The sequence below is a fragment of the Phaenicophaeus curvirostris genome, chromosome 2, assembly GCF_032191515.1.
Source record: "Phaenicophaeus curvirostris isolate KB17595 chromosome 2, BPBGC_Pcur_1.0, whole genome shotgun sequence".
In the NCBI taxonomy this organism is placed as follows: domain Eukaryota; kingdom Metazoa; phylum Chordata; class Aves; order Cuculiformes; family Cuculidae; genus Phaenicophaeus; species Phaenicophaeus curvirostris.
In genome coordinates this window covers 62581672-62607490 of record NC_091393.1, presented here as the reverse complement: position 1 = coordinate 62607490, position 25819 = coordinate 62581672, and the positions used below count along the sequence as shown (strand labels likewise).

The window sequence follows — 25819 nt, the reverse complement described above, 5'->3', positions numbered from 1 at the left end:
GGAATATATTTGTTATTGAGAGATCAAATTGACTTGCAGACCAGCTTTCCCTAAGGTGAGAAACAGGCCAGAAACTCCATTTACATAATACAGGAACAACAGAATTGCTAGTAGGCAGAAGTTTCTGTATAAATACTGGTAATAACCTTTCTTTCTCAGGAAATCAGTGTGGTTTAGCATATCCACCACAGCTGCTGGTCAACAGAATTTCATCAGGTTTCCATGTCAATAGCGCTTTTAAAATCCATACAGCTGTCTCACATGAATACTGAAGAACCCTTTTTTCACCCCAGAGTTACACAATATTCCCAATCTGAGGTCTTTCAAGGCAATATGAATCGTGGAAATGACAAAAGGATACTTCATAAATATTCACAATCTGTCCTGACATCCAAGTCTGAATCTCTTTGCTTGGGGAGTGAAATTCAGGAAGGCAGAGAAATAATTCTAAATGAGTTATATGGAATATCAAACATAGACATGATTACAGAATCCAGCTGCAATAATTATAATGTCTTATCGTCTGTTACTGCATATCTGCTGAAGGCTATGTCCCCTTTCCCAGGACTACTGCTCCACAGCAGAGCCTGCAACTGCTCCTCATGTTTCACTGTCAACTTCAGTGTGGCCAGCTGGCATAGCACTGAGGCTGACATGGACAGCTTAAATGATTCCCCACACTGGCTAAGCACCAGGGGAAAAAATATCTAGCTCGGGATGGCAATAAGCAATTGAGAAGCAATAATGGCTCCAACTGCTATAGCTACATCCATCTGATCTATTACAAAATTATCTCCCAGGAAGAGGAGGATCTTGGCTGTGTCAATTAACGTTTCCCCCATCCTATCTTGAAACAGCAGAATCCTGCACCTTCCCTAATAGCAGCCTCTTTGCTATCCCCTTTTGTCCTCAACTACTCACAAGTGAAAATGTTCTCAAAATTATTTGAAAGGAACTAAGCACTTAGAGGCAGCTTTACTCTCTGACAAATGAAGCTGGATTCCTGCATTCATTAGCACACTCAGCACACCCTGCCTTTCTCCTTTCCTCTGACGGATCTAAGCCAGGTCACTTTCATATGCTTGACTGCAATACCACGTAGGCTGTTGCAGTTCATGAGATGATAGCGTATTTCTCTCCTAATGCATTAGCTGTGTTGCAATAATAAAACGAAAAAAGCCTGACATAATTTCAGAAATAGTTACAGTAAATACAAGTGGCTCAAAGGGACCGACTGCAGGAAGTCTGCAGCAATTTGACTACTGCTAACATACAACCTCCAATTCATGGATGACTGCACCAGCAGAAGCTCCAAGCTATTACTACTACAAAGAGTCAGGATGACAATAGCACAAATCACCTGCTATTGCACCTTTCATTGATCAAAGCTGGGCACAGATTGACAAAAGAGTATGTAATTTTTATTTTTTTTTTAAACCCATGGTTCACAGGTCCTACTTGTTTCTCCTTCCTAGTATCTGCAAATGTGCTTTTGAATTTCACCATCAAATACTCACATCATCAGCTGCATATGCCACTTTCTCTAAGAAGTTTCTTTGCCTGTAAGAAAAAAACCCAACAAATTAGGAAAAAAGGTATCTTTCAAACCATGAATGTTCCATTTGGCTCAGGAAAGCCAGTGCTTAAAATGTCTGTGAACTACACATTGTCTGAGAAGTAGCTTTCAGAATTGCCATCATTATTGTACCCTCGTGTAGATACTACCACCACAGTTAATTGTGAATTAAAACCCCCCAAATTAAAGTGCAATCAAGCAAAATAATCTTCTTTAAAACAGAAATTTAGAACAAACCCATTTAAGACTAATTCACATGTAAATCGTTCTATTTTAACATGAACTTGTAACAAGAGGCTTTCACTTTAGAACATTAAATTGAAAAATCACCCTCTTTTTAGGTATTCTGCCCTTATCTTGCATCCATTCTCAGTCCAAAATTTGACTGAGATTGTAAGGTGTATAAATTCATTCATGCGTGTAAGTGTTTTTAGAATCAGTTCTTAGCTTTACAACTAAGTTCCTGATGAATTAAGAAAAGTTAGTCTTAATGATTGCTTGTTTGACCAAGTCCATCCTGTTTTATACTGCAACTCAGCACCTGATTGAACTATTCCATAAACCAACAAAACCAGCAAGTGGGTTCCTTCCCCTGAATATCAAGCACAAGTTAATGCAAGTTTCCCCTTCAGGCTTCTTGAATTTTTTTATGCTATCTTTGATATTGCTGTAATGAAAACAATTCTAAATTTTTTAAAGATCTGCCAAAAATTAATACACTTTAAAACACTGAATGTAGCCTTTCAGAATTACTAGCCATCCAAAGTAAAACAAAGCTCCAAATCAGTTATTTACTGATAGATCAAATGTTAATGTTAACAGTTTCAAGGCATGCACCTAGTTTTCCTTTTCTTTCTTTGTGTGATACAATTCCTTCCTTGTTAGTCACTTATGGAGAATTCAGCTTGTTATACCACATAGTTGTATCTATTTCTTCTTTTCCTTTTGGATCTTTGAATATTTTGACACTTCAGTTACAGAAAGTGTATTGTAAATTAGGGATGCAGAGCCAAATTATACTGAAATAGAATTATGAGTGTTTGTGCCAACAGCAAATCTGCTCTATAGCGTTACAAAACAACTGTAATGCTGAATGCGTTTCTCTACCCATGGCTTTTGACAGTCATTACATTACTGTATTCCAGAATTTGTACGTGATAGCAAATATAGTCTAAACTGATTGCCGCAGGTACGACTTCCTGTTCAGGTAAAAATACTTTTTAAACAAGAGGAGAAAATTGGCTAAAGCTAACTCAGCAGGAGAAAGAAAAGGAAACATCGATTGGTTTTTACGGTACCATCATTGTCTTCCCCCACACATAAAAACAGAAAAATCAAGAATAAAGTTGTTCTCGCATACATATAACTGCTTTTTTTTTTCCTCTGTATATTAATTATAAGTCATCTGAGATCTAACTTAGTCAAAATAAATTACCTGTCTTCTGATATTGAATGTCCAGAAGCAGTATCAAAGGGTAGTAATGGTCGGATCCTGCAGTGGACTCTGATATTTCCTCTCAATTCCTAGGGTTAGAATAATAAGATGTATTTAACACAAACTACTGGAGAGGTCAAATACAGTGGAATTTGTAAAGCAGACATGACCATATTTAAGTAAACAGATGTTTACAATATCACAGCCTTAGACTCAGGAGAGAAAATTAGTATCAATCTCATTTGCCTTGAGAAGTTAGGAGAAAGTACTTGAGGAAGTACAAACTCTCCAGAGCTCTGGAAAAGTGTAGCCTTCTCTAATATCTATGGGAAAAATAGGACTTTCAATCCAAGCCATTTTCCCCTCTTCAGCCTCCTTCCTCTTCGCTTGAGCTTCTTCAGACACATGTATTAACTCAACAGACAAGATTACACACTCTATTTCTCTTCCACCAGCCCTGAGGAAGATGTGGAATATAAAATATTGTGTACCTTTTCCTCCCCAGAGTGTTCATACATGATCAAAAAGCCAGAACTGATTTTTCTCTGTGGGCTGTTTCAGACTTCAGTTTATCTACCGTTATACTTTTCCTTCCTTTCTATTGGTTATCAGTTCTTCTCATTTTGTATGGTAGTGACCACTGGCATGACCACTGGCATCCTCACTGCCTTCAGGAACGTCTTGTCAGTAAATTGCAACACAAGGCAGAGCTTGCAATTTAAATACTTTTTAACCAAAGAGTTTCATTTTCCCAAGTAGAAAAACTTAAAATAATGTTGTTTGAAGGTGGCTAGTGTTTCTGAAAGTCACGTTCTGAGTCAGGCAACCCAAAACTAGTCATGTGGGGAGGCGGACAGGAAGAGTAAAGTTAAAGTACAAGAAGGAAAAAATTAATCCCAAACCATCACTAACAACTGAGCAGGATACAGGTAGGTATGTTTGGGAAAAAAATATAAAAGAAAACCAATTTAAAATTTCAAGTTAATAATTTTAAGAATTCTAAAACAATTTCAGAAGCTGCTAATTTAAAGAAACTCAAGTTTTGTTCACTGTTCAAAATGGATGATACACCTTAGTGCAATATGCTCCAGGAGTGCATTTGGAACATACCGGTGTAAAAAGAATGGGCTGGGGCTTATTATAAGACAAATCTTACCAAAGAAATGCATCATATATAGACAGCTAGGAAAAAAATTATATATCCATGAAATGTATATTCATTACTTCCATTGGTAAGGAAATTATGGGCATAAGTCCAAAATAAGAAAATGTTCTGCCGTTAAAGATACTTACAACTAAGCTGTTATGTAGAGCTCTCCTCTTTTGCTTTTCTTTTTCATATCTCTCTGTCACCTCTTGTAGAGACTGCTCAAGATCAAAAACTTTTATCTGAAACACTAGATGAAGAAAGCTCTTTCAAACAACTAAATTCTCTGACTTCACAAAATTAATTTCCCAGTAGCACCCCACGAAATATAAGCATAAACCTTTTAAACTTCTATCAGACTTAAATTAAGAAGGTTAATTCCTGATTTACTAGACACCTCTCAAAAATCCTATCAGACTTCTGGCTATTAAATGGCTAGGCAAAGTTACAGATAATTACCACAGTTATATATGTGAAATCTTGAAAAACAATCAAAAAGACAAGGTATTTAAAGGCTGTTCAAAAATGTGTCAGTTTAGTTAGAGCAACGTTTTCTGTCAGTGAAGCCTGAAACCCCAACTTGAACCCACTTGCTCCTGGACGGAGCTGTCGCTTGCAAGGCTCATGCCATATTTACAGATTATTAGATTCATGGCACCGAACTTTACAAGAAATTATCCTATTATTTATCCTCAGCCTCATTTACAGTGCTGAAGTGCCAAATCCAGCATCCCATCTGTTCATTTAGCTCTCTGCTTCAATAAGGGAAACCTTCATACTTCTCTGGGGTTAATATTTCACTTTGTTTTTGATTAAACATTTTTTCTACATGGATAATACAGTAATCAAATAATTTTTATTCATAACTTAGTTTATAACACACAGGGACAAGTTCTGCAAACACACATAACTGAGAATGCAGTTTGCTGCTATTGACATGGGTAGCCCCATCAAAAACAAATCAGTCCCATAATTAAACATTTCAACCAAAAAGTAAAGCAGGAGAAAAACATACCTTTTAAATGGCAATACATGGCTATCAGAGCATCACCCATGGACTCTGATCTTAAATGTATGTATTTGTTGTTAGTTCATTAGGCTGCTAAGGTTCAAAACAATTTAAGCTGCATATGTCTCACATGCTGCTTGGGCCTAGTAGGAGCTCCACCAGAATCAGGATTATTGAAGGCAGGTGCAGAGATCCATGTCAAGAGACCAGGTGTAGGATCAATGCACTTACTCCTCTGTGATGTGGGCAGAGAGCACTACTGCACCGCACAGTCTGCTTTATACATACACGCGAACAAGGAAGGACTTTAATTCCAACACACTAGTCTGTGGTGTTATTATCTACCGTCTAGCGAGTGGAACTGCTTTTGATGTGGAAATGAAATTTTCTCCATGAATACACAGAAATATCAAATTTCCCGTCTATCCTAATTTCAGACAGCATTTTCAGAAACCTCTGAAATCACTTGCATCCTTTTCGCGTGTAGTCCAAAGTTGACACATTTCAGCTAAAGCAATACATTCTTTATTCAGCTGTCTTAAAACGGTCAAGATAAAAAGCCCCAGAACTTCAGTATAAAAATGTTACAGCTGAGCTAATTCAGCAACCATCTAATAGCAGCTGCAATCAACACAAAACCTAAATCAGTCATAACCTCTGCAGAGATATTTGTACTCTTTCTAACACCTCAGAACTCCTTGATGGTCTAATGATGTCAAACAACAAAAAAGTGCTACAATTTCAGTGACACATTTCTCAAAAATCAAACTCAACCTTTTAATGTCAGTAACACTTCACAATGATATTGTTGATATTACATGCTTGAAATGAGAATGCAATGAGCCTTACTTTGCACTGCTTCATTCTCCAGCTGTATCCCTTGGACTGCTGTTAAAACTTGGTAAAGATGAGTATTGCTTTGACGCTGAAAATCTTTTGAAAGTTCAAGAACAAAGGAACGTAGGCTTTTCAGGTCTTGCTTAAGCCTCTTATCAGCAAGAAGAAAAAATACATTATTAAGATACAAAAACAGTAGTTATGGAAGAATCAGTATAACGCTACCACAAATAATCATGATGAGTATTACAGTCAGGAAGAAAGTCTCTACTTGATGAAAGAAAGTGTTCAGGAGTATATCTCCCAGTACGTTTAAAAATGGATGCTGCAAGATATTTAGTGATGCAACTTCCTAAAGACTTAAACAAGACTTTATGGATCCTTATCCTCTTATGGTATGTACTTCAATAATAACACATCTTCAGCTGTAACCAACTATCTTTCTTATTTCATCAAACAAAAATAAGTGTGTGTGAGCATGTGCGTGTTCTGTCCACTCGTAAGCTATATCCAGAATCAGCAATAAGAATTGGTGATTCATATTTCTTACTGCATTCATTTTCCACCCTTTGATCAGGAGTTGTTTGCTAAGCCTCACTCTAAGTCATTTCTTAAATAAGCCAGTTCTATGCCTTCCTATGAGAACAGATAATATTTTGAAAAGATCAGAAACCTTTATATTCTGGGAAAGCATTTACGCTATAGATATAACTTAGCATAACTTATATGATGAGACAAATGTTTACAAGAGCAGCTTCTATTCACTTAAAAGTCCAAATAAAGTAAAAAAAATATTTTAGTATTAGTAGGTTTCTTGACATCTACGTCTTGGAACAAACATGTAACGCCATCTATAAGATGAAGTTAAGACCTTGTCTCACAGAAGCAAGTTGATGTTCCACTAGTCAGTTGATAAAAAGTGTCACAAATTCCGTTACATTTTATTTTAACAACTGTGATATGATCTTGAATTTATGACAAGTTTCAATGACAAAACAATAATCCAAACTAAAGGGAGAAAGATCACTGCACTTCCTAGTCTCAAAAGCCACAGAATACAACTGAGATTTTTTGTAATTATTATTATAGGTATAAGATTACCATTAATTTAGACTTTTATTTGAAAAGCTTTGCTCTCTCCTGACATTAATTGATCTCTGACAGCAAACCATCTCAATCCACTGGTATTCCATCACAAGCAGTTCTGCCATTCTAGCTAACCTAACAACACCATCACACAGTTTATTGAGCATAATCATTGTTATTAAAATAGAACAGGATAGCTCAGTTGGAAGGGATCTACAACAATCATCCAGTCCAACTCTGCCATGAATAAACTACATCCTTGCGCCCGTTAAGAATCAGATTTCTTTCCTGAGATACTTTTCAGTCATTTTATGCAAGAATTCAGTGCTGTCCTGAGAAAAGCTGACATTTGTCAGTGTCCCTAAAATGAACTCACTTAGGTCACTTAAAATGAACTTACACAGGAGTAAGTTAAGGAGTAAGGACTTGAATAAAGTGGTACTGGAGAACAGTCCCAATCTCTGTGATGCAAGATTAAGACAATCTGAGTGAGCATACAGCAAACTACTCCCTCTTGTGCAGACCCACAGAGCAGAACAAGAGTGAAATCAACAGAGCTCTCCAATGCTTTTTTAAAAGGATCTGCTTACCCGATTAAAGTATATCATAATTACAAATTTTTGAGGGATGTCTATATGGTAGTGTATATAGACAGAAATTGTGTTTGTATATATATATATATATATAAAGATTGTGAGGTTCTAATTACAAAAATATCCATCTCAGGTGCCAATACCAGCCTATACACAAGAACCTGCAGCTCAGAAGCAGCCACTTTTACCAGCTTCTCAGGCAACTTTCCAGCCTATTGCAGTGAAACCACTATAAATTTTAAGCAAACTCTGACATGCTACACTTCACTGCAAGCACTACTGTGAATAAAACAAAGCCATAGATCAGATTCATATCTAACAATTTTCTGGGTTTTACTATATTTGATAAGGATATAAATGTTTACAGCATAGATTATGCCTACAATATTACTAAATGTCTTTACCTTTAGTGCTCCATGCAGCTGTGTTACAACAGAACTCCTCTGCAATTTCTGCTTCTGGCCATGAGCAGAGTAGAGCTGCAATACTTCACTAGTGCTTCTTCCAGCCAACCCTTGATACTATTTAAAAAACACCCAAACAACAAAAAATCACCTCAAAATTCACTTTAAAGCACTCACATTTATTGCTTCATTCTGTCCCTTTTGCCCCTTTAAACATTTGTAACTCAATTATCTCACTACATGTGATGTTATAAATAGACAGTTTCTTTGCTTTTACTTTTTTTCTGAGTCATGTGAAGAAGTACCTTGAGGTAACTGGCTAACATCACAGTATTCTACTTTCTTAGGGTGGTAAACCTCAGCATTTGATTACTAAAATGCTTTTGCAGTACCTGAAAAACCTTTATTACAGCTGAGGAGGATCTAAATGGTTAAAACTGTGCCTTCCTTTAGGGAAAAGGACTAGTTACATAGCTGTTAAAGCATCTTCTTTTAACTATGTTTAATGTAGAAAGTTCTCTGAAAGGACACGGAGCATAATGAGGATGCACTCAGGCCTGTGTTAACAGCTGAAGTCCTGAAGGAGGTGGTAGTACACAGTCCTCAACTTAGTCTTCATTGCTCTACCTTCCTGCTAACACTGACTCCATTACATTCAGTAGAGTTGCCATGGTGCAAAACTGTACCAATCAAGCACTAAGCTGGGTCTTCGGAGATAAAAGCAAGCAAAGCAATTTTTAAAGGATGTGGAGAAAAATGTTTTCTAGTAATCTACAACTACCTATTACACAAAATCAATTTTTACGGCCAAATGTTTTTGAGATGTTGCAATCAAAAGGAAAATAGAAATACTGCCACTTTAAACGTTTACAGGCAAGAACACGCACACAAAAAGATCTCTAGAGTATTTGTGAAATTCTCCTCTATAACAGAACCTCTATTATATTAAAACCTGCATTTTCATAATTTACGGACACTCCTGGTGCTTAAAATTAGTTGCAACTTCTTCACCTACTTTCTTCTGCAACCTGCTGACATTCATCATTCCTTAACCAGTACCAATAGCCTCCTTCCTTATTTTTGGAATGCGTTTGTCTCTAGCAAGACTTAGGTCCTACTTCATTCAAGCCATAAATTCTGTGCCTGCAGTTCCCTGTTATTTGAGCTAACAGAGCATAAAAGAGTGGAACGATATGGAAGATCTAAATCTACTCACATAATGAGAGAAAGTAGTGGCAAATGGACTTAACTCCAGCTGGAGGCCAGTTACAAGTGGCGTCCCCAGGGCTCAGTGCTAGGTCCAGTCCTGTTCAATGTCTCTATCAATGACCAGGATGAGGGGATCAAATGCACCCTAAGTAAGTTTGCGGATGACATTAAGCTGGGTGGAAGTGTTGATCTGCTGGAGGGTAGGGAGGGATCTGAACAGGCTGGACCGCTGGGCTGAGACCAATGCCATGAGGTTTAACAAGGCCAAATGCCGGGTCCTGCACTTGGGGCACAACAACCCTGTGCAGTGCTACAGACTAGGAGAAGTCTGTCTAGAAAGCTGCCTGGAGGAGAAGGACCTGGGGGTGTTGGTTGACAGTGACTGAACATCAGCCAGCAGTGTGCCCAGGTGGCCAAGAAGGCCAATGGCATCTTGGCTTGTATCAGAAATGGCATGACCGGCAGGTCCAGGGAGGTTATTCTCCCTCTGTACTCGGCACTGGTGAGACCGCTCCTCGAATACTGTGTTCAGTTCTGGGCCCCTCACCACAAGAAGGATGTTGAGGCTCTGGAGCGAGTCCAGAGAAGAGCAGTGAAACTGGTGATGGGGCTGGAGAACAGGCCTTATGAGGAACGGCTGAGAGAGCTGGGGTTGTTTAGCCTGGAGAAGAGGAGGCTGAGGGGGACACCTCATTGCTCTCTACAACTACCTGAAAGGAGGTTGTAGAGAGGAGGGTGCTGGCCTCTTCTCCCAGGTGACAGGGGACAGGACAAGGGGGAATGGCCTCAAGCTCCACCAGGGGAGGTTCAGGCTGGACATCAGAAAAGAATTTTTCACAGAAGGGGTCACTGGGCACTGGAACAGGCTGCCCAGGGAGGTGGTTGAGTCACCTTCCCTGGAGGTGTTTAAAGGACGGGTGGATGAGGTACTGAGGGGCATGGTTTAGTGTTTGATAGGAATGGTTGGACTCGATGATCCTGGAGGTCTTTTCCAACCTAGTGATTCTGTGATTCTGTGAATGGGCTTGATTTAATTCGAATCATCTGATAGTGATAGGTAAAAAAAAAGCATTTAATAGCAGTTTATCTACAGACGATATCTGCAAGAACACCACCACAATGTCTGGAACTGCTAGAATAAAGAAAGTTATTTTCCAAGAAAAATCCTTCACTTATCTAGCCTAACCTCTTCATGTGGCTTTTCCACCTCCACAAAGCATGCATCTTCTATTTAGAAATGCAGCCTGAGGTCCTGTACAGCTGTGCACCACCTTAGCACTAATACAGAAAGTTCTTACATGGAAAGGAAATAGCAGGAAGAGATTATTTTAAAAGAACTCTCTCATTTTTCTGTTGTAGGCTTTAAACTCTCAGAAATTGAGACCAGTTCTGTACAGCATTCATGTGATCTTTTGCTCTGAAGATTTTCAAGACTCATGCTACTCAGATGCAATATTTACAAACATGCATAACAAAAATACATACAAGTAGCTCATGAGAATTAGTATCCCTAATTACATATGAAAAGTTCAGCATATATATAAGCAGTACTCAAGCCTTATTATTAAACAAGCTTAAGCTAGTTAAAACCTACTTTTAACATCTAATCCATTTTCTGCCATCTGCACAGCTTCGCTGTGACTCCCCCATTTTTCTCAACATGGACAATAAAAGCAGAATGGTTAATTCTACTTTCATTGCAGTTAACCTCTCATCACTTCCGCTACCAAGTTTATCTCTATTGCAAAGGTTGCCCTTGGTTCCCTTAAGCAAGGGAGGGTCTATAGCAAGAGATAACATTTTTATTAGACTGATGCAAGCTACAGACAAACATTTACACCGCAAATCTTAATTTATGGCTGTCCTCATAAGTTTGTCTCCACAGCTCCCTCACTCACTTTGGCCAAAACGAATCCAATTAGCTTTTACAAGTTAAGAATGAGACCTCTGTTAACCCTGGTCACTGCGAGTGAACCTGTCATCTGAAGGGTCAGAGACAGATAGCTGAGGGCAGTAATTTTTTTTCACGAGCACAACTGGTGAAATATTGGGAGATACGGTGCAACACTGCACGACCTTAAATTCATCTAATTAAAATTAGTATTCCCTTTAATAGAGACTCTTCAATTAAGGTAAAACTATTTCATGTCAGCTTAGCTTACATTTTCAGATTGCTGAAGGAAATTAACCAAGGAGAAGCAGAAGTCTTTTAAACACATTTAAATAACCACCTGAACAGAAACATCAGCAGAATGTTAAAGGCAAAGTATTTTCACCAATCATTAGCCATGCTCCTCATGTCTCTGTAGGTTCTTGTATCTTCCAGCATGTTTTGCAATAAATTGAAATAGTGCTGTAGACCACAGAAACATTTTCTCAGAATCAATGACAGTATTCCTCTGTATACCTTGCAAAACTGTTTTCAGATGTACCATCTGCTTCCAGTCAGGCTTTGAAAAATGTTAAACCCGCTTTTATCCACAGGTGTTAACAAGCCCACAGGGAGGGCAAACGGCTTTCCTGAGGTCACCCAGACATTTAATGTTTCAGCTCAGATTAGAAACTCCTGGCCAACAGTCTTTATTACAGCTAATACAGCTGGCTCTGGTCTAGTGGTGTAGATCAATGTTCAAAATTCTGTAAGTCTCTAAAATCCTGTCTTTGAAGACCCCAAACGTTATCACAGGCTGCTCCTTATTTCAATAACGGTCTAGGAACAACATATCCTTCTGTAGGAGGGTAGAAGAGAATGAGAGCATCCATTAGTTTCTGTACGCTCTTGTGACCAAGTTCAGCAACAGTACTTTGTCTTTTCTAGACAAGCGTAACACAAGTGCGATGAAGACACGCAATAAGGCATCTTTGGTAAGTCTATTCATAATGAAATGTCTTTCCTGCACTCCATGAAGTCTTTTTTTAAATGATCATCCTAATTAATCTAAAAATCATGTCTTGTCTTTTAGAAAAACACTTCCCCTGCAAGCAGAAAGCAATATTCCATATTTAACACTCACAGAGTCATTCCCTCACTTCAGTTATTAAATTTAAAACAATGGCAAGTATATAAATGTATGTCAACTTCTAGTTACTTAATCAGCCTATCATTATTGCTTATTAAAAAAATTTAAAAAAACAAAACTAAAAAACACACAATGAGCCTTAATCCCTTCACAGATTTCCCCAACAGGCAAAAAGCGCAAAACTTGAAAACAGGAAAGTAGATTTCAGTGCCTTTTTTGTTTTCTTCCTGTTTTCTTAAGAATTCATTTTGGCTAAGCAAACAACAGTTACCTCTGCAAGTTTTAGGTGAAGAGCAGCATTTTCAGTTTCCAGGACAATGATTCTTTCTTCTTTGGCCTAAGGAAAAAAAGACACCCAAACCCCACAAAAGTAAAAATGAAATAAATAAGTCTGAGAAACATTATTTCATTATAATAGGGTTATTACATTCCTCTGTTTCTCTGCCTCCCAGAATCAAAGGACTCCCTATCCCCAGTCTCCTCAGTGTAATGTTTGTCTATGAGCACACAAAAATTAGGATGAACTCAAACATTCCATGATTATTGGCAGCCTGTACAGATTTCTATCCATGTATAATAATGATTGCTTAGACTGATGCGTATCTTTGTATGCTTGAGTGGCATAAACAAAAAGAAAGGAGTACTTTGTGACTAGAAAATCAGAATTGGCTGGCTGGAGAATATAAACTTAACGAGGGGACATGCTGCACAACATCACCTTAACAAGGCACGGTTAACAGGGCAGTTGGACAACGTGATACTTGGAAGCGATTCCTGAATACCACCAGAGAGACCCTACTAGTGTAATGAGCATGCTGTTATTAAATTTAGTTCTGAGAAACAGTGTGAATATGCAAAACCTTTCCAAGAAATAAGATACGCATGCACACAATGAAAAGATATAAAAATTTATCACTGGGATCTGGGTGTGCGTGTCTTAGGAGGAGCCGATCCCCTGCGCACCCAGTGCTGAATGCCTTAAATCCGTCTAATTAAAATTAGTATTTCCTTTAACAGAGATGCTTCAATCAAGGTGAAACTATTTTGTCAGTTTAGCTCACGTTTGCAGATTGCTGGGGCGAATTAATCAGGAAAACCTGAAGTCTTTTAAATGTGTTTAAATCACCATCTGAATAAAAACATCAGCGGAAAGTCAAAGGCAAAACACTTTCACCAATCATTTCCCACGCTCCTCATGCACCTGTAGTTTGCACATTTTGCAATAAACTGAAAGAGCGCTGGACTTGGAAAACAGGGCTTTGCTATCCAATACCCAGATAAGAACCTGCTATGTTGGAACTGTACTGACTAAAATGATTTATCGTGTTTGTGAGTATCAAAAAACCCCCACAAACCCCAAGAAAACCAAACAACAGTGGAAATACTTAAGATTTTTAGTAAATATTATAAAGCAGAAGAAAAAGAACACAGCGCCTGCTTTCTCAAACGCCAAAAAAAGAATCTTAAGACAGCTTTATTTTGACTGACGTTTAAGTTTTCTGTCACTTTGCCTGCTTACGTGGAAATGCACACGCACAGGCATTTAAACTGTTTCTTCTTCACAAAACCATCTCCCAGCGTTTCCCAGGACGCCACGGATGCTCTAATCGTATTTATTTATAAGCTACCACATCATCCCCCTTTTCCCGGGCGGCACCGCCTACACGCTCTCCACCTTTCAAGCCTAGAAACGTGCTTTTAACGGGGGAGAAGGGGAGGGGAGCGCAGCCCCGCCCTCACAACATGGCGGCCCGACACCCCGCCAGGCCACGCCCCCTCTCACGGACTTATAGCTCTGACAGGCCACGCCCCCTCCGCCCGCACTCATAGGCTCGATTAGGCCACGCCCCCTCCGCCATCCCAGGCCACGCCCCTTCGAAACTACTCATAGCCCTGCGCAGGCCACGCCCCCTCCGCCCCGCCTACGCAAGGGATCAGGCCACGCCCACTTCGGGCCCCGCTTGCGGCTCAGACCGGGCCAGGCCCCGCCCCCCCGCCCCCTCTTACGGCCCCGCCCCCCGGCTCAGGCCCCGCCCGCCCTCCGCCCGTTCCCCCCCCCCCCCCCCCGCGCGGGGCTCACGCGCAGCCGCTGCTCCAGCTGCCGCACGCGCTGCGCCCAGACGGAGCCCGCGTCGAGCCCGCGCCGCGGCCGCATCGTCCTCCCCGCCGAGCCCGGACCGGGACCTCCCTCCCCCGGTGGTCCCCGCCCCGGCCAATGAAAAACGCACCTAAGGCGTCTACGCCGTTGCCATAGTGACAGGGCCCGCCTTCCCCCCCCCCCCCCCCAACCAGCGAGCGCTGCGATTGGCTCCGCCTGGAAATCCTGTGAGGGATTTCTCCGCCGAGCACTCGGTCTGAAGGCTGCAAAGGCCCCAGAGAAGATTAAGGGATAGGAACATCTGTTGCCTGGAGGCATCTCAGCCTGGAGGAGGGGCGGCTGAGGGGGAGCTGAGCTCTGTGAATTCCTGACGGGAGAGGATAAAAACAGAGCCAGAGTCTCTTCAGTGCTGCCCAATGAGAACAAGGGGCAGTAAGCACAAACTGAGACAAAACTCCCTCTAAACCTTTTTTTTTTTTTTTTTTTAGTGTTAATAGTTGAACCCTGGCAGAGGCTGCCCACAGTGGCTGTCGAGTCTCCATTGTTGGTTGGTGGAGAGACTCAAACCCCAATTAGGCAGTCCTGGGAAACTGGCTGTAGCCGACCTTGTTTTGCCCCTGCACCAGGTGCTACCCAGACTGTTAACCTCAACCGTTCAGCACCTCTGTGAACAAAGTCAGTGTCTAGGGCTTGTCTTCAGAGGGGGACAAAGCCTGCACGTCCAGCTGGTGTGGAGTGGCAAGAGGCTGCCCAAGAAAGGAGCTCTTCATTCAGGCTATGGCTGAGGGTCTGATACCAAGGTTTCCAAGGCCAGTGTGTGACACCTGTTAGTAACGCTACTCCGTGCTGTACCTTGTTGCACTGAAAGATTAACACTATCTCAAAAGCATTCTGAATACTATTTAGAATCATAGAATCACAGAATCACTAAGTTGGAAAGGACCCACTGGATCATCGAGTCCAACCATTCCCATCAATCACTAAACCATGCCCCTCAGCACCTCGTCCACCCGTGCCTTAAACACCTCCAGGGAAGGTGACTCAACCACCTCCCTGGGCAGCCTGTTCCAGTGCCCAATGACCCTTTCTGTGAAATATTTCCTCCTAATGTCCAGCCTGCACCTCCCCTGGCGGAGCTTGAGGCCATTCCCCCTTGTCCTGTCCCCTGTCACCTGGGAGAAGAGGCCAGCACCCTCCTCTCTACAACCTCCTTTCAGGTAGTTGTAGAGAGCAATGAGGTCTCCCCTCAGCCTCCTCTTCTCCAGGCTAAACAACCCCAGCTCTCTCAGCCGCTCCTCATAAGGCCTGTTCTCCAGCCCCTTCACCAGCTTCGTTGCTCTTCTCTGGATGCGCTCCAGAGCCTCAACATCCTTCTTGTGGTGAGGGGCCCAGAACTGAACACAGTATTCGAGGAGCGGTCTCACCAGTGCCGAGTACAGAGGGAGGATAACCTCCCTGGACCTGCTGGTCATGCCATTTCTGATACAAGCCAAGATGCCATTGGCATCTTAGTTACCAAGTGTGAAGTATGCCAGATACAAACCCATCAGCTTCTTGGAAGTGGGAAATACCACTATTTTTGCATGACAGGGTTATGGGTTTTTTTGAGGAAACTGAAGCCAACTTCATAATTACAGAGGAATCCAGTTCTGCAAAGCAGCAGTCTCAAGTTACTGACTGCTGAACATGAATATGCTGTCATACAGGCAGCAGAAAATCCAAAGACATAGAGCAGTTAAGTCTTGCCATCTTTGGCACAAGAAGGATAGCAATCCTTTACAGAGGAACCAGATATAGCCCATCTCTCTCAGTCCAAACCAAACGTCTCTCTGCAACTCTCTCTAGTCTTCCATGATACTGCAGCATCCTCCTATAGTCTCAGTTAAAAAAAAAAAAAAAAAAAAAAAATCAAACTGACTGGAAGCCCCTCAGCAGTTCATCCTTGCAACTAGTTCTGCATTGGTAGAAAAATGAAAACTGACAAGTGGATTTAGGCTAAGAAAAAAAGGAAGAAAAAGAAAAAGAGAGAAAGAGTTCCAAAGTACTGCAACACTGAGGATGTTGAGAGCTGTTGGCACTAAGTAAGGCAGACAGGATTTTATCAACATTGTCTATTTTTGGGATAATATTTTGGTAGCTTGGGGTGTATGACTCACTTTTTGACACCAAGCTGTGATTTTTATATGTAATTGCTGCTGCAGGATAAGCATTAAGTCAGAACAATGTTATTTCCCAACGTAAATCAGCCTAATCTCAGGAAGATCATCTCTTAAGATTGATCTCTCCCCTACTGTGGGTTTTACCCACTATGAATGAGACCGAAAACCTGGTTTCTGTAGGCTGCAACATGGAAGACTTAGTTTACTATCACTCTGACTAACCTAGTAACCTAAAATTAATCATGCCTTATTTAGAGGATATCTCTATGCCCACCTGAAAGTTGGATAGTATTGAAAGCTCAGACCCATCTGTATCAAACAAAAACCACCACACCTCCCATTGTGATCTGTGACTCAGTATAACATTATCAATTGTCTTTTGGGAACGTCCTTCTATTTCCAGAGCTCAGAAGTTGCTTCATAGGCAGGAACAAAACAGGCTGTCAGTGAGACCTGGGCAAGGAACAAATATTAAAATCAAACTATCTTCTGGAAATGCTGCAAGGCTGTATTCCAGGTTACCTTTCTAAATGATTCTCTGCTTTGAAGAATCTTGGTTTTCCCCCACGCTTCTACCAACTTGATCCTGTCTCCCTCCTGCAAATGCAGAGCCCTGCCTTACTACAGATCATACTGGGGAACCAGAGGGCCAGAAATTTAATGAAAATTCCTAAATCCACATTTTACTTTAATTTTATCATCAGTGAAATACGGTGGTGGATTATAAATCTTAAGATACTACAAAGTAACAATTAACTTGAATACTTGAGATGCATTTCATATTAACCCCAGCAGCAGAACCAACAAGCCTAGTAAGGTCCCAGGTTCAGTATTCTGACAGGAGTCATCCATTACAGCATTCCCTAAAGCAGTTACTAGAAACAAAATGGGTAGAAAAGCACTTGGAACAATACCATGAGAGAGGATTGTTATCCTTCTTGTGACAAATATGGAGAGAGGCAGTGCTGTGTGCCTTTGGATGTTCCCAGCCTGTATGACAGCACATTTGCCATGTTCAGCAGACTGTAACATGAGACTGCTCTATTGCACACACTCTTTATCATTTGAACCTCCTAAAATATTATTCAGTGAAGCTCTAAATATTTCATCTCACGTTTTTAACAAGACATTTGCTTCAGGAACTGAAAGTCAGTTCTGAACATCCATATGGTACTAAGAATAAAAAGATTCTCTGAGCAGGTGTATTGCATTTTGTTGTTCTTAAGCAGTTTACCTGCCATTGCAACTGCAAAAGAAGTCGGCTGAATCCCAATTACCTGTGAGGCTTTGCCTTCTGCACCACACAGCCACTAAGTGACCTTCTGAGACAGTAACATCATTTGACAAAACAGCAGGAAGAGCCAAATATTCTCCCATTCTTACTACCAAATACACAGTTACTGTATGTGTTTTAAGATATTCTCGATAATGTTCATTTTCTATCATTGCTATTTTGTTATGATTTATCTAATTGAATTAGGAGGTAAAGAACGATCTTATTGATTCTGCTGCTTGTGTACTCATCTGTTGATCTACAAACAACAATCTGTACAATCACATATGTAATTATTTCAGTAAACAAGACAAGTACTGTGACAGACTGAGAGCCTTTGCCAATTCCTTAATTTCCCAGCAAGACTGAAGTACAAAAAAATATGTAACAGCAGTTGAAAAGCAGTGTATGCAGATGATAGGTACCAAAGGGAGAATTTGACAGAGGTTTAAAATAATTGGAGCCTTTGCTGGGAGCAGCAGACCTGGCTGCATATGCAAATGTAATTTCACACACTAATAACCACAAGGATAACCATTAGTTTAAGTACAAAGAGCTCTGCTACTAAGAATGACAACTCATGTCCCTAAAGCAAAGCAGTGAGCACCTTACTTAGCAAACTTCATCTGAACTGTGCAAAGAATAGCTCAAAACTTGTTTAACCACTGTAAATGCTTTACTACTGTTGTGTATCACAGTTCCTCCCCCGCAACCTTTGGACTACTTTAGTGTGGAAACATGTTTCTGTGACACAGTTCACAGTTGCCACTTTGGTCTCAAACACATCACTTTTTGCTTGTACCAGTTCCTTGCTCTTGCTTAGACTGAAGGAACCACCATACAGAAGGACAATGGATTGTTTCCTTTTTCTTCTAGACTACACATTCTATAGTCAAAGTTTTTCTTGAGTCTGTTCTCATAGTCAAAAGCTACAGACTGAAAACATGGATAAAAGACACCACTTGGCCACGCCTTGAGGTCCTGACAGCATTTCCTTGCAATTACACAGTGCTTCTGGCATTCTGGGGTTCATTTAGCTTCTTCCCTGCCTTTTTATACACACCTCATACTAAAATCCATAATGTCTTCATTAGTGATTTTGAAAATCCAAGAGCATAGACCCCACAATTGAAGAGATTAAGGTACTCACCTGGGAAGAGATGTTGGTAGTTCTCAATCCTGGCTCCAGTGGACATGTGGCTACAGCAGAAGGTACCTACAGCTCTTCACCAGGCCCTGCTTCCCCGTCCACCACCCTCCTCAAGCAGAACTGCTGTGTCCCATCAACAGTCGAGTCATCCAACCTTATCAGCCCAATGACAAAAGAGGAGCATCACCATTCCTAAATCCTTTAACTCACCTTCATTCAAAACTACACACTGAATTTGAGTCCACCCCCCTAAACTTCCAGGTCGGCCAAGCTGATTTTTTCTTTTTCCCCAGAGATTTGACAAAAACAAGTTATCCTGCCTTTGCATTCAAAATAATGAGATCAAATGACTTTCTACCACAGCAATCCCAATGGAGACTCTGGTTGTAATGTTATTTACTTTTCAAAAGAAGCTGCATTTCAGGTTCCTCTTCTCTGTTAGAAATACAACTTCGCACTTCAGGAGCTTACACACACAGTAGGACCACCTGCATAATTCACTCCACCAATATTTATTGTTTCATAAGCTGCTGGTTGCTAATAGCAATCAGTCTCCTTTGTTGACTCTCCATGTAAAATTTTAAAACTATGAGAAAGGCAAAACATATAAAAAAGAGCCCTTTTAGTTTATGGTAACACTGTTATGAATGCAGAATTAAATAACAAAGAGTAAACATTTAATGCAAAGTTAAATACAATACAAACTTTATTAAAAATAGTTGCAAGTGAAATACAGTAGAAATGGGAAACTACAGCAGTTTTGATGTTTTTCATAATAATGCACAGACAAATATGAAAAGCACTTTTACACATATTCACACTTGACCCGAATGCCCCATAGCGGCCAAATCCACTCGACTGAAGGTTATAGGTATTTTTTTGCTAAGCCTTTTTCAGATTCTAGCAGAAACAGTAAATCAGCCACAGCATAAGGGTTTTTTTTTTCCCTTAAGAAAAATTTGTAACTGTAAGGCTGCTAGTGTTCTCAAGATAAATTGGGAGAGGCTTGCTTTTCCTGATTAACAGACATAGCAAGCATGCAGATCCTTCATTAACACTTCGAACCAGTTTAATCTTCTACTTCATATTTAACAGGTGAAACGGTAAAAGCACACTTTCAAATAAGAAACTTGAAACACGTAAAAAATATTTACACTCCAATTTTCATTAACTTGCATTTATTTATCATACAGCTCTTATTAAAAGTGATATCTTTCCTAAGGCAGTGAAAGTCTACCCCTTTGTATTTGGAAGTGTGCACAATTCCCTAAATATATATTTATAAGAGAACAATATGATACAGGAAAAAAAATCATCTAAAGCCAGTAAAGGGCTTTCTCAAATAGAAAATTTGTTTGGAATCACAATATATACTGTCTTAACATCACACAATGAGAAAAACTCTGATGAGGTCCTTAATCCCAACATCATCAGCCACATACGCATAGCTGAAGAAATAGTGGGAGGAAAAAGATTAAGAATTTAAAATTAAATAAGGCTATTACAGTGTGGAAAAATAGCTTGAACTGCCAAAAAGATTTTCAGTACAACAGTAACAGGATGTCAGTGAAGCCAGTTTGACTAAAGAAGAGCTTGCTAGCACTGCTTCCTCAGCATGAGCAGGGATGTTTTGTTGCCAGCACACTAGGTCCTTACTAACATTCCCACTCCAGCCAGCAGTGCTGTCTCCCAGCCTCTCTCTCTAATATGCCAGTTCACTTCTCCATAGGAAAACAAAAAGGATATCATTGAACTGGTAACAGCAGACTTAACAATACTGTTCCATGCCTAATAACTTCTCATCTACCTTTCTCAGAAAACATACGTATCTGTTCTGCTCACCTTGCAACTGGAATCATTACTCCTGTACTTTAATACATTACTAACATTTTGGTCCTAGCTGATGAAGGGCCACTAGAGTAGCCTGCTATCTATTGCTTATGTAAAACAACTATCCACATGTTTTATCTTCACATTTTTCAGAGTTTGAAGCACATACAGTGGGGATGCATCAATATAGAAACTTCTCCACAACCACAGATAAATTCTTAAGCAACCATTTGAGACCCGACAACTACATAGGACTAGAAAAGTTTTTATTCCAAGGTTATACCTATAGATTGTGTGTTATACCAGTAGTAAGTAATGATAAGATCTCTATCGATATGCTGATCTTTGTATGAATGCCATACAGCATGTCAAACTTGCATATAAAGTCTTATTTAAGGTGGCCCAGGTATTATCTTCTTATCAAACAAACTAAAATACTAATTTCTAGTGCACAGTTTAGTTTAGGCAGTTCAAGCTATTCTCACTCTCTCTGCTCAGCAGCTAAAACAAAAGTGTGTCTGTAAAACACCAGGAAAGAGAACTTATCTTTGACAAGTGCTACTTGGTCTGGTGCACAAGTACTTAACCCCCAAAACAGAAAGAAAGGAAAAAAAAAAAAAGTTACCTTCACGTGATTCATATCTTTAAAATTTTACAGTGCTTTCATTGCATAAACCACAAGCTCCTGGCAAAGTAATCAGTTTTCTTGCTATTGCAACATCTCTAAATCTTAATTAACAGTCTTAGATATTGAGGAATCAAAGTCACTCCTTTCAGAAAACATTCATTTTCCGTTCACTAGTAGTGTGCCCCCATCTCAATCCCTCAGTTTAGAGATCTTCAGGTTACATCTGATAAGGTGCTTTCATATTATTTTGTGTTCAGCTCATTTTCCAGTTCCATTAACTTCCTCGAAGCTTTTACTTTATTGGATACATCCTGACCCTGTGAAAAAAGTCGCTGACGTTCCCTAAATGTCAAGTTTTCAGGTGCTCCAGGTAAATCTGTATCTTGACTGGAAAGGTAAAAAAGAAGTCTTTGTTATAATTCTTATCTACAATATCCTTAAATACAGTAATTCTTAGCAACATGTACTGACTGGTAGCTTTTCTGTCTACAGCACAAGATCCTCCATGCAGTGTTCTGCAAGGCTTTGTTCCCACACATACCTTTAATTCTGACATTGTGCTACCACTTAAACAAATTAATGGCTCATAACCATCTCTTGCACATTGTCATGAATAAAACTGCCAGTTTTCAAGGTGAAGCGGAGGTGTAAACTAGGGCATCATCTATATTATCACAGCATTGCCGTTATGGCTATGTCAGCAAGCCTTTGCATGGCAGCATATGTCTAGGAATAAGCACTGGAACAGAAAGCTTTTATGTCTTGTTTACCAAGGCTACTAGTACCGAGGTATGCTGTAGCAGCCTAACACCTCTGTATTACATTCTACACAGGAAAAGGTTCCAAGTGCAATAGTAGCCTAAGCTCTTGCACTTATCTTTTACCTTTGTAGCAAACGAGTTTTTATATTACAAGTTTCTGACCACCACAGTGAAGATCTGAAATGATTCTTAGTTGTAGCTGTAACAACCCTTTTACATATGTGATTAAATCTCATATAGTAAAGCTGTAATATATATTTGATTTTCTCGATCAAGAGGGGTTTCCCTTTTAGCCCCAAGAACTCTCTGCTCTGCACACTCCACCAAAACATTAGCTGCATCTTAAAATGCAGGAATTGGGCTAAAAACTTCAACAGAATATTAGCCAAGCCCAGTTGCATCTTCAATACGCTACACAGTAAAGCTTGCCACTCACATACAAGACACAGTCTGTATTATTTATGCTTGTTACAAATTAGGTAAGAATCCCACTTGAGAGGAACTGTTCAGATTTATAAATACACCTAAAGCAGTTGAAGTTTTTCATTTACAATGATTTACTGAGTTGACTCATTTGTAGCACTCAAATTTGCTGCTGTGAAACAGTACTCCTGATCACCTAAAGACTTGTGGAGAAAGTATTTGTATTTTATAGCAATCCAATATACTCCAGAGCCATCTGCAGAACTCGTAAATAGCCCACAGAGATACAACAACAAAAAATACTGCAGAAGTTAGACAATTCAGGTGTGTAAAAGTTAATGGTCTCCCACATGTCACCTTTTAGATCTTTTGTCTCTTGGATCCCGATAAACTTCATGGGCCCCAACAGCTGCTCCTGTAGATCCAGTGTATGAATTTATTCCTTATGCAAAAGAAAAAGCAAGTTGAAGGACTGCAGTTACAACACAGAATTTCTATATTGTATTTCTTCAAAAAGGTGCAGTGCTTCTCAAACTAAAATCAGAAATAAATTTAGAGGGTCATCTGACCTGTAGAGTATTTTAAACCCGTACTACTAGATTCCACCTGATCTCAAAACAGCTGTAATTTTTTTATTCTCAATTTTGAGTCAGAACATATTTGGTTCAGGTTATCCAGACCATATGAAATCATGGTCTTCATCTTATTATAGCATACTGTAAGACAGACATTAGAATTTGATCAAGGAGATTGATGGAAAGAGCAGAACACTTCATTATCCTGTAACAAGCTCCACAGGAAAGAAATTAGCTGCAGCTGCTCTTTTTACAAGGGTAGATTAGTATATACCACTTTTGCAACTCAGCAGTCAGAATTTTTGTCTCTGTTTAATCTAATTAACTAAACAGTATACTCAGAAAGAGCCCCCTCTCCCTTTAAATTTCAATTTCAAGCAAGTATCTTGCAGCACTGCACCTTTGGTTTAAGTTGACATAACACACGGGCTTTACACATTATATTAATCCTTTCTAAAGGCCACAAGACAAAACCTTTTCTTTCCAATCAAAAAGCTTAACAATTTGATCTGTATTTAAGACCATGTTCTCTTAATAACTGTCAGGAAAAGAGTAAAAGTAAGTGTCAGCACAATACTTAGATTTGTCTTTAGACAGTCTGATCTCAATATTTTACATGTTATGTCTTGTGAACCTTCTTTGGTACAGAAGGAAATGTTTGCTTCTTCCACTGGTATATGTAACTTTTCATAAATATTCAATAAAACATACATATGTTGCTGGAACACACAAGCAAAATTAGCCAGAGTGTTGCAGGCAAAATATTTTCCATCAAAAATTTGTAACAGACCAAATCATGCTAGGTATGCCAGGCACACAAAGACCTTTATCCTTTAAGACATGTCTTACATACATACAAGTGCTATCTTCCCTACTTTAAAAAGTCTGGATCCACGTGCTGTAGCTCACACTTTCACGTGCTTTATGGCAGTAGTTTTCATTTGGGTGTTGTTCTTTTTTTTATCTGACAGACCCAAAGGTCTTAAGAGACCCAGTGGAAGAAGGTACAAGAACAAAATTTGCAGAAGCATGGTTTACTAGAGTTAACATTCAGAACAGAAGAGAGCTGTAAAGGACAGTAATGTAAGAGTCAGAGAGATGGGAGATGGTAAACTGCACAGTGAATTCTGCATTTTGTGCAAACGGCTTTGTACGTTACGCAGGCAGTCTTCTTAGAAGCTTGAGCAATCAGGTGAAGTTAACCTGTTCTCATGGCTATTTTAAAAATTATGAAATAAGAGTATTCAAAATTAGTTGTATGGTTTATGAATTAGGTTATTAAAGCCGAAGCATTATACTACAATATTCCTTCATTGTTACCAAAACCCTAACCAAAGCTTTGTAGATTGTGCACACACAAAAAGTCTCACTGAACGATTCGCTTTCCTGACATTCAATTTTCCATTAAAATGATCAGAAAGAAGGATTAGGAAATGCAATTACATTTGAAATGGCATTCTGGGTTATGAATGATGGGAGGCAAAAACAGCGGTGGTGACAACGACTGACTGATGGGTCTAAAGCTACTTATTTCATTATATGTACAGCCTTCAACATGTCAAATAAGGAAGGGAAGCAAGGGCCTTTGGAAGCATACATGTTACGAAGGAAGGCACATTTTACAGTCTCTTATAGTCATTTTCAAGTAAGAATTTCTAGAAAAAGGAAGTCCTTTGAAACCACAAGAACTCAGTACAGACATACAGTACAGAAGTTTGATATCAGAAGCCTGCTGCTTCAGAATATTCCTAAGACCAAGCTGACAAAATAGTCACGAGTTTTCCACACATTTCCTGTCATCCTTTAATCTTATTCTAACTCATTAATTGTGGATATAAGGTGCTCAAAAGCTAGAGCCCTTCTGGTACAAAGTCATGATGTGAGTTCACTGGTTGTGAGTTTATCTGTGGGCTCATTTGCACGGTACGCAGGCATAATGCAATTATTAGCATCCCAATGGTAGCACACAGCAGGTAGTGCACAGTGTGTCCATTCAGACTCCAGTCGAATGACAACACATTGAAAAGCTAAAACATTTCTTCATCTCCCTTTAACATTTGGAACTTATGACAGAGCCAGACAGGAGTGATAAGACAGGCTTGCAGAATCCATAGGGACTACTACATCACAAGATCTCACAGGCAACACTAGGGTAAATAAATAGTGTTGGGTTTTTTGTTTTAAACTAGTATCAGCATGCATACTTTTTACACAACTTGGGTGCTGTACTGACTTCTAACAGTGAAACTAAGAAGCATCAGCTGTTATCAGTTGGACAATAATTACTACTGAGCTAAGCTACTATCCCTGGTGCAATATTAAAACTACACAATGCTGTTCAGTTTCTCTTTGATGCTAGAACCAGTCCAATTGTAGTAGAAGCTAATTCGTCCTGCAAAGGAATGGATGCAGACAGGAAGCCCTGAGTATCATGTACCTGTATCGCCTCATAAATATCCTAAATGAGATTCATACACTACCGCAGCTGGATTAGAAATGCTTCTGATAGATGAAACTTATTTTGAAGCTCATATGCTCCCTATGATAGGGGCACACCAACACTTCTGAATAAAGTGCTTTCCATAATTCCTTAGGGGGCCAAAAAG

At 39.7% G+C, this 25819-nt stretch overlaps 2 protein-coding genes across 25 annotated transcripts in view; both read right to left on the bottom strand.

Moving 5' to 3' along the window:
* KIF25 (kinesin family member 25) overlaps window positions 1-14518 on the bottom strand; it is a 37936-nt gene extending 23418 nt beyond the window's left edge. Inside the window, exons 1-7 of the mRNA XM_069852248.1 lie at window positions 14397-14518; window positions 12588-12653; window positions 8088-8204; window positions 6017-6155; window positions 4305-4408; window positions 3012-3100; window positions 1518-1560 (exon numbers count right to left, since the gene is read on the bottom strand). Coding sequence (XP_069708349.1) covers window positions 1518-1560; window positions 3012-3100; window positions 4305-4408; window positions 6017-6155; window positions 8088-8204; window positions 12588-12653; window positions 14397-14471 — 633 coding nt within the window. The 5' untranslated portion in view covers window positions 14472-14518. The remainder of the gene's footprint in view (window positions 1-1517; window positions 1561-3011; window positions 3101-4304; window positions 4409-6016; window positions 6156-8087; window positions 8205-12587; window positions 12654-14396) is intronic.
* Window positions 14519-19672: 5154 nt separating this feature from the next.
* AFDN (afadin, adherens junction formation factor) overlaps window positions 19673-25819 on the bottom strand; it is a 121515-nt gene continuing 115368 nt past the window's right edge. For 23 of the 24 annotated variants that reach the window (XM_069852213.1, XM_069852211.1, XM_069852224.1 and 20 more), the window contains 2 exons: window positions 22996-23080; window positions 19673-21841 (listed from right to left, as the gene is read on the bottom strand). In XM_069852213.1, coding sequence (XP_069708314.1) covers window positions 21697-21841; window positions 22996-23080 — 230 coding nt within the window. In that variant the 3' untranslated portion in view covers window positions 19673-21696. Of the gene's footprint in view, window positions 21842-22995; window positions 23081-25819 lie in introns of those variants that run through there. The other variant, XR_011337004.1, reaches the window with a different exon arrangement.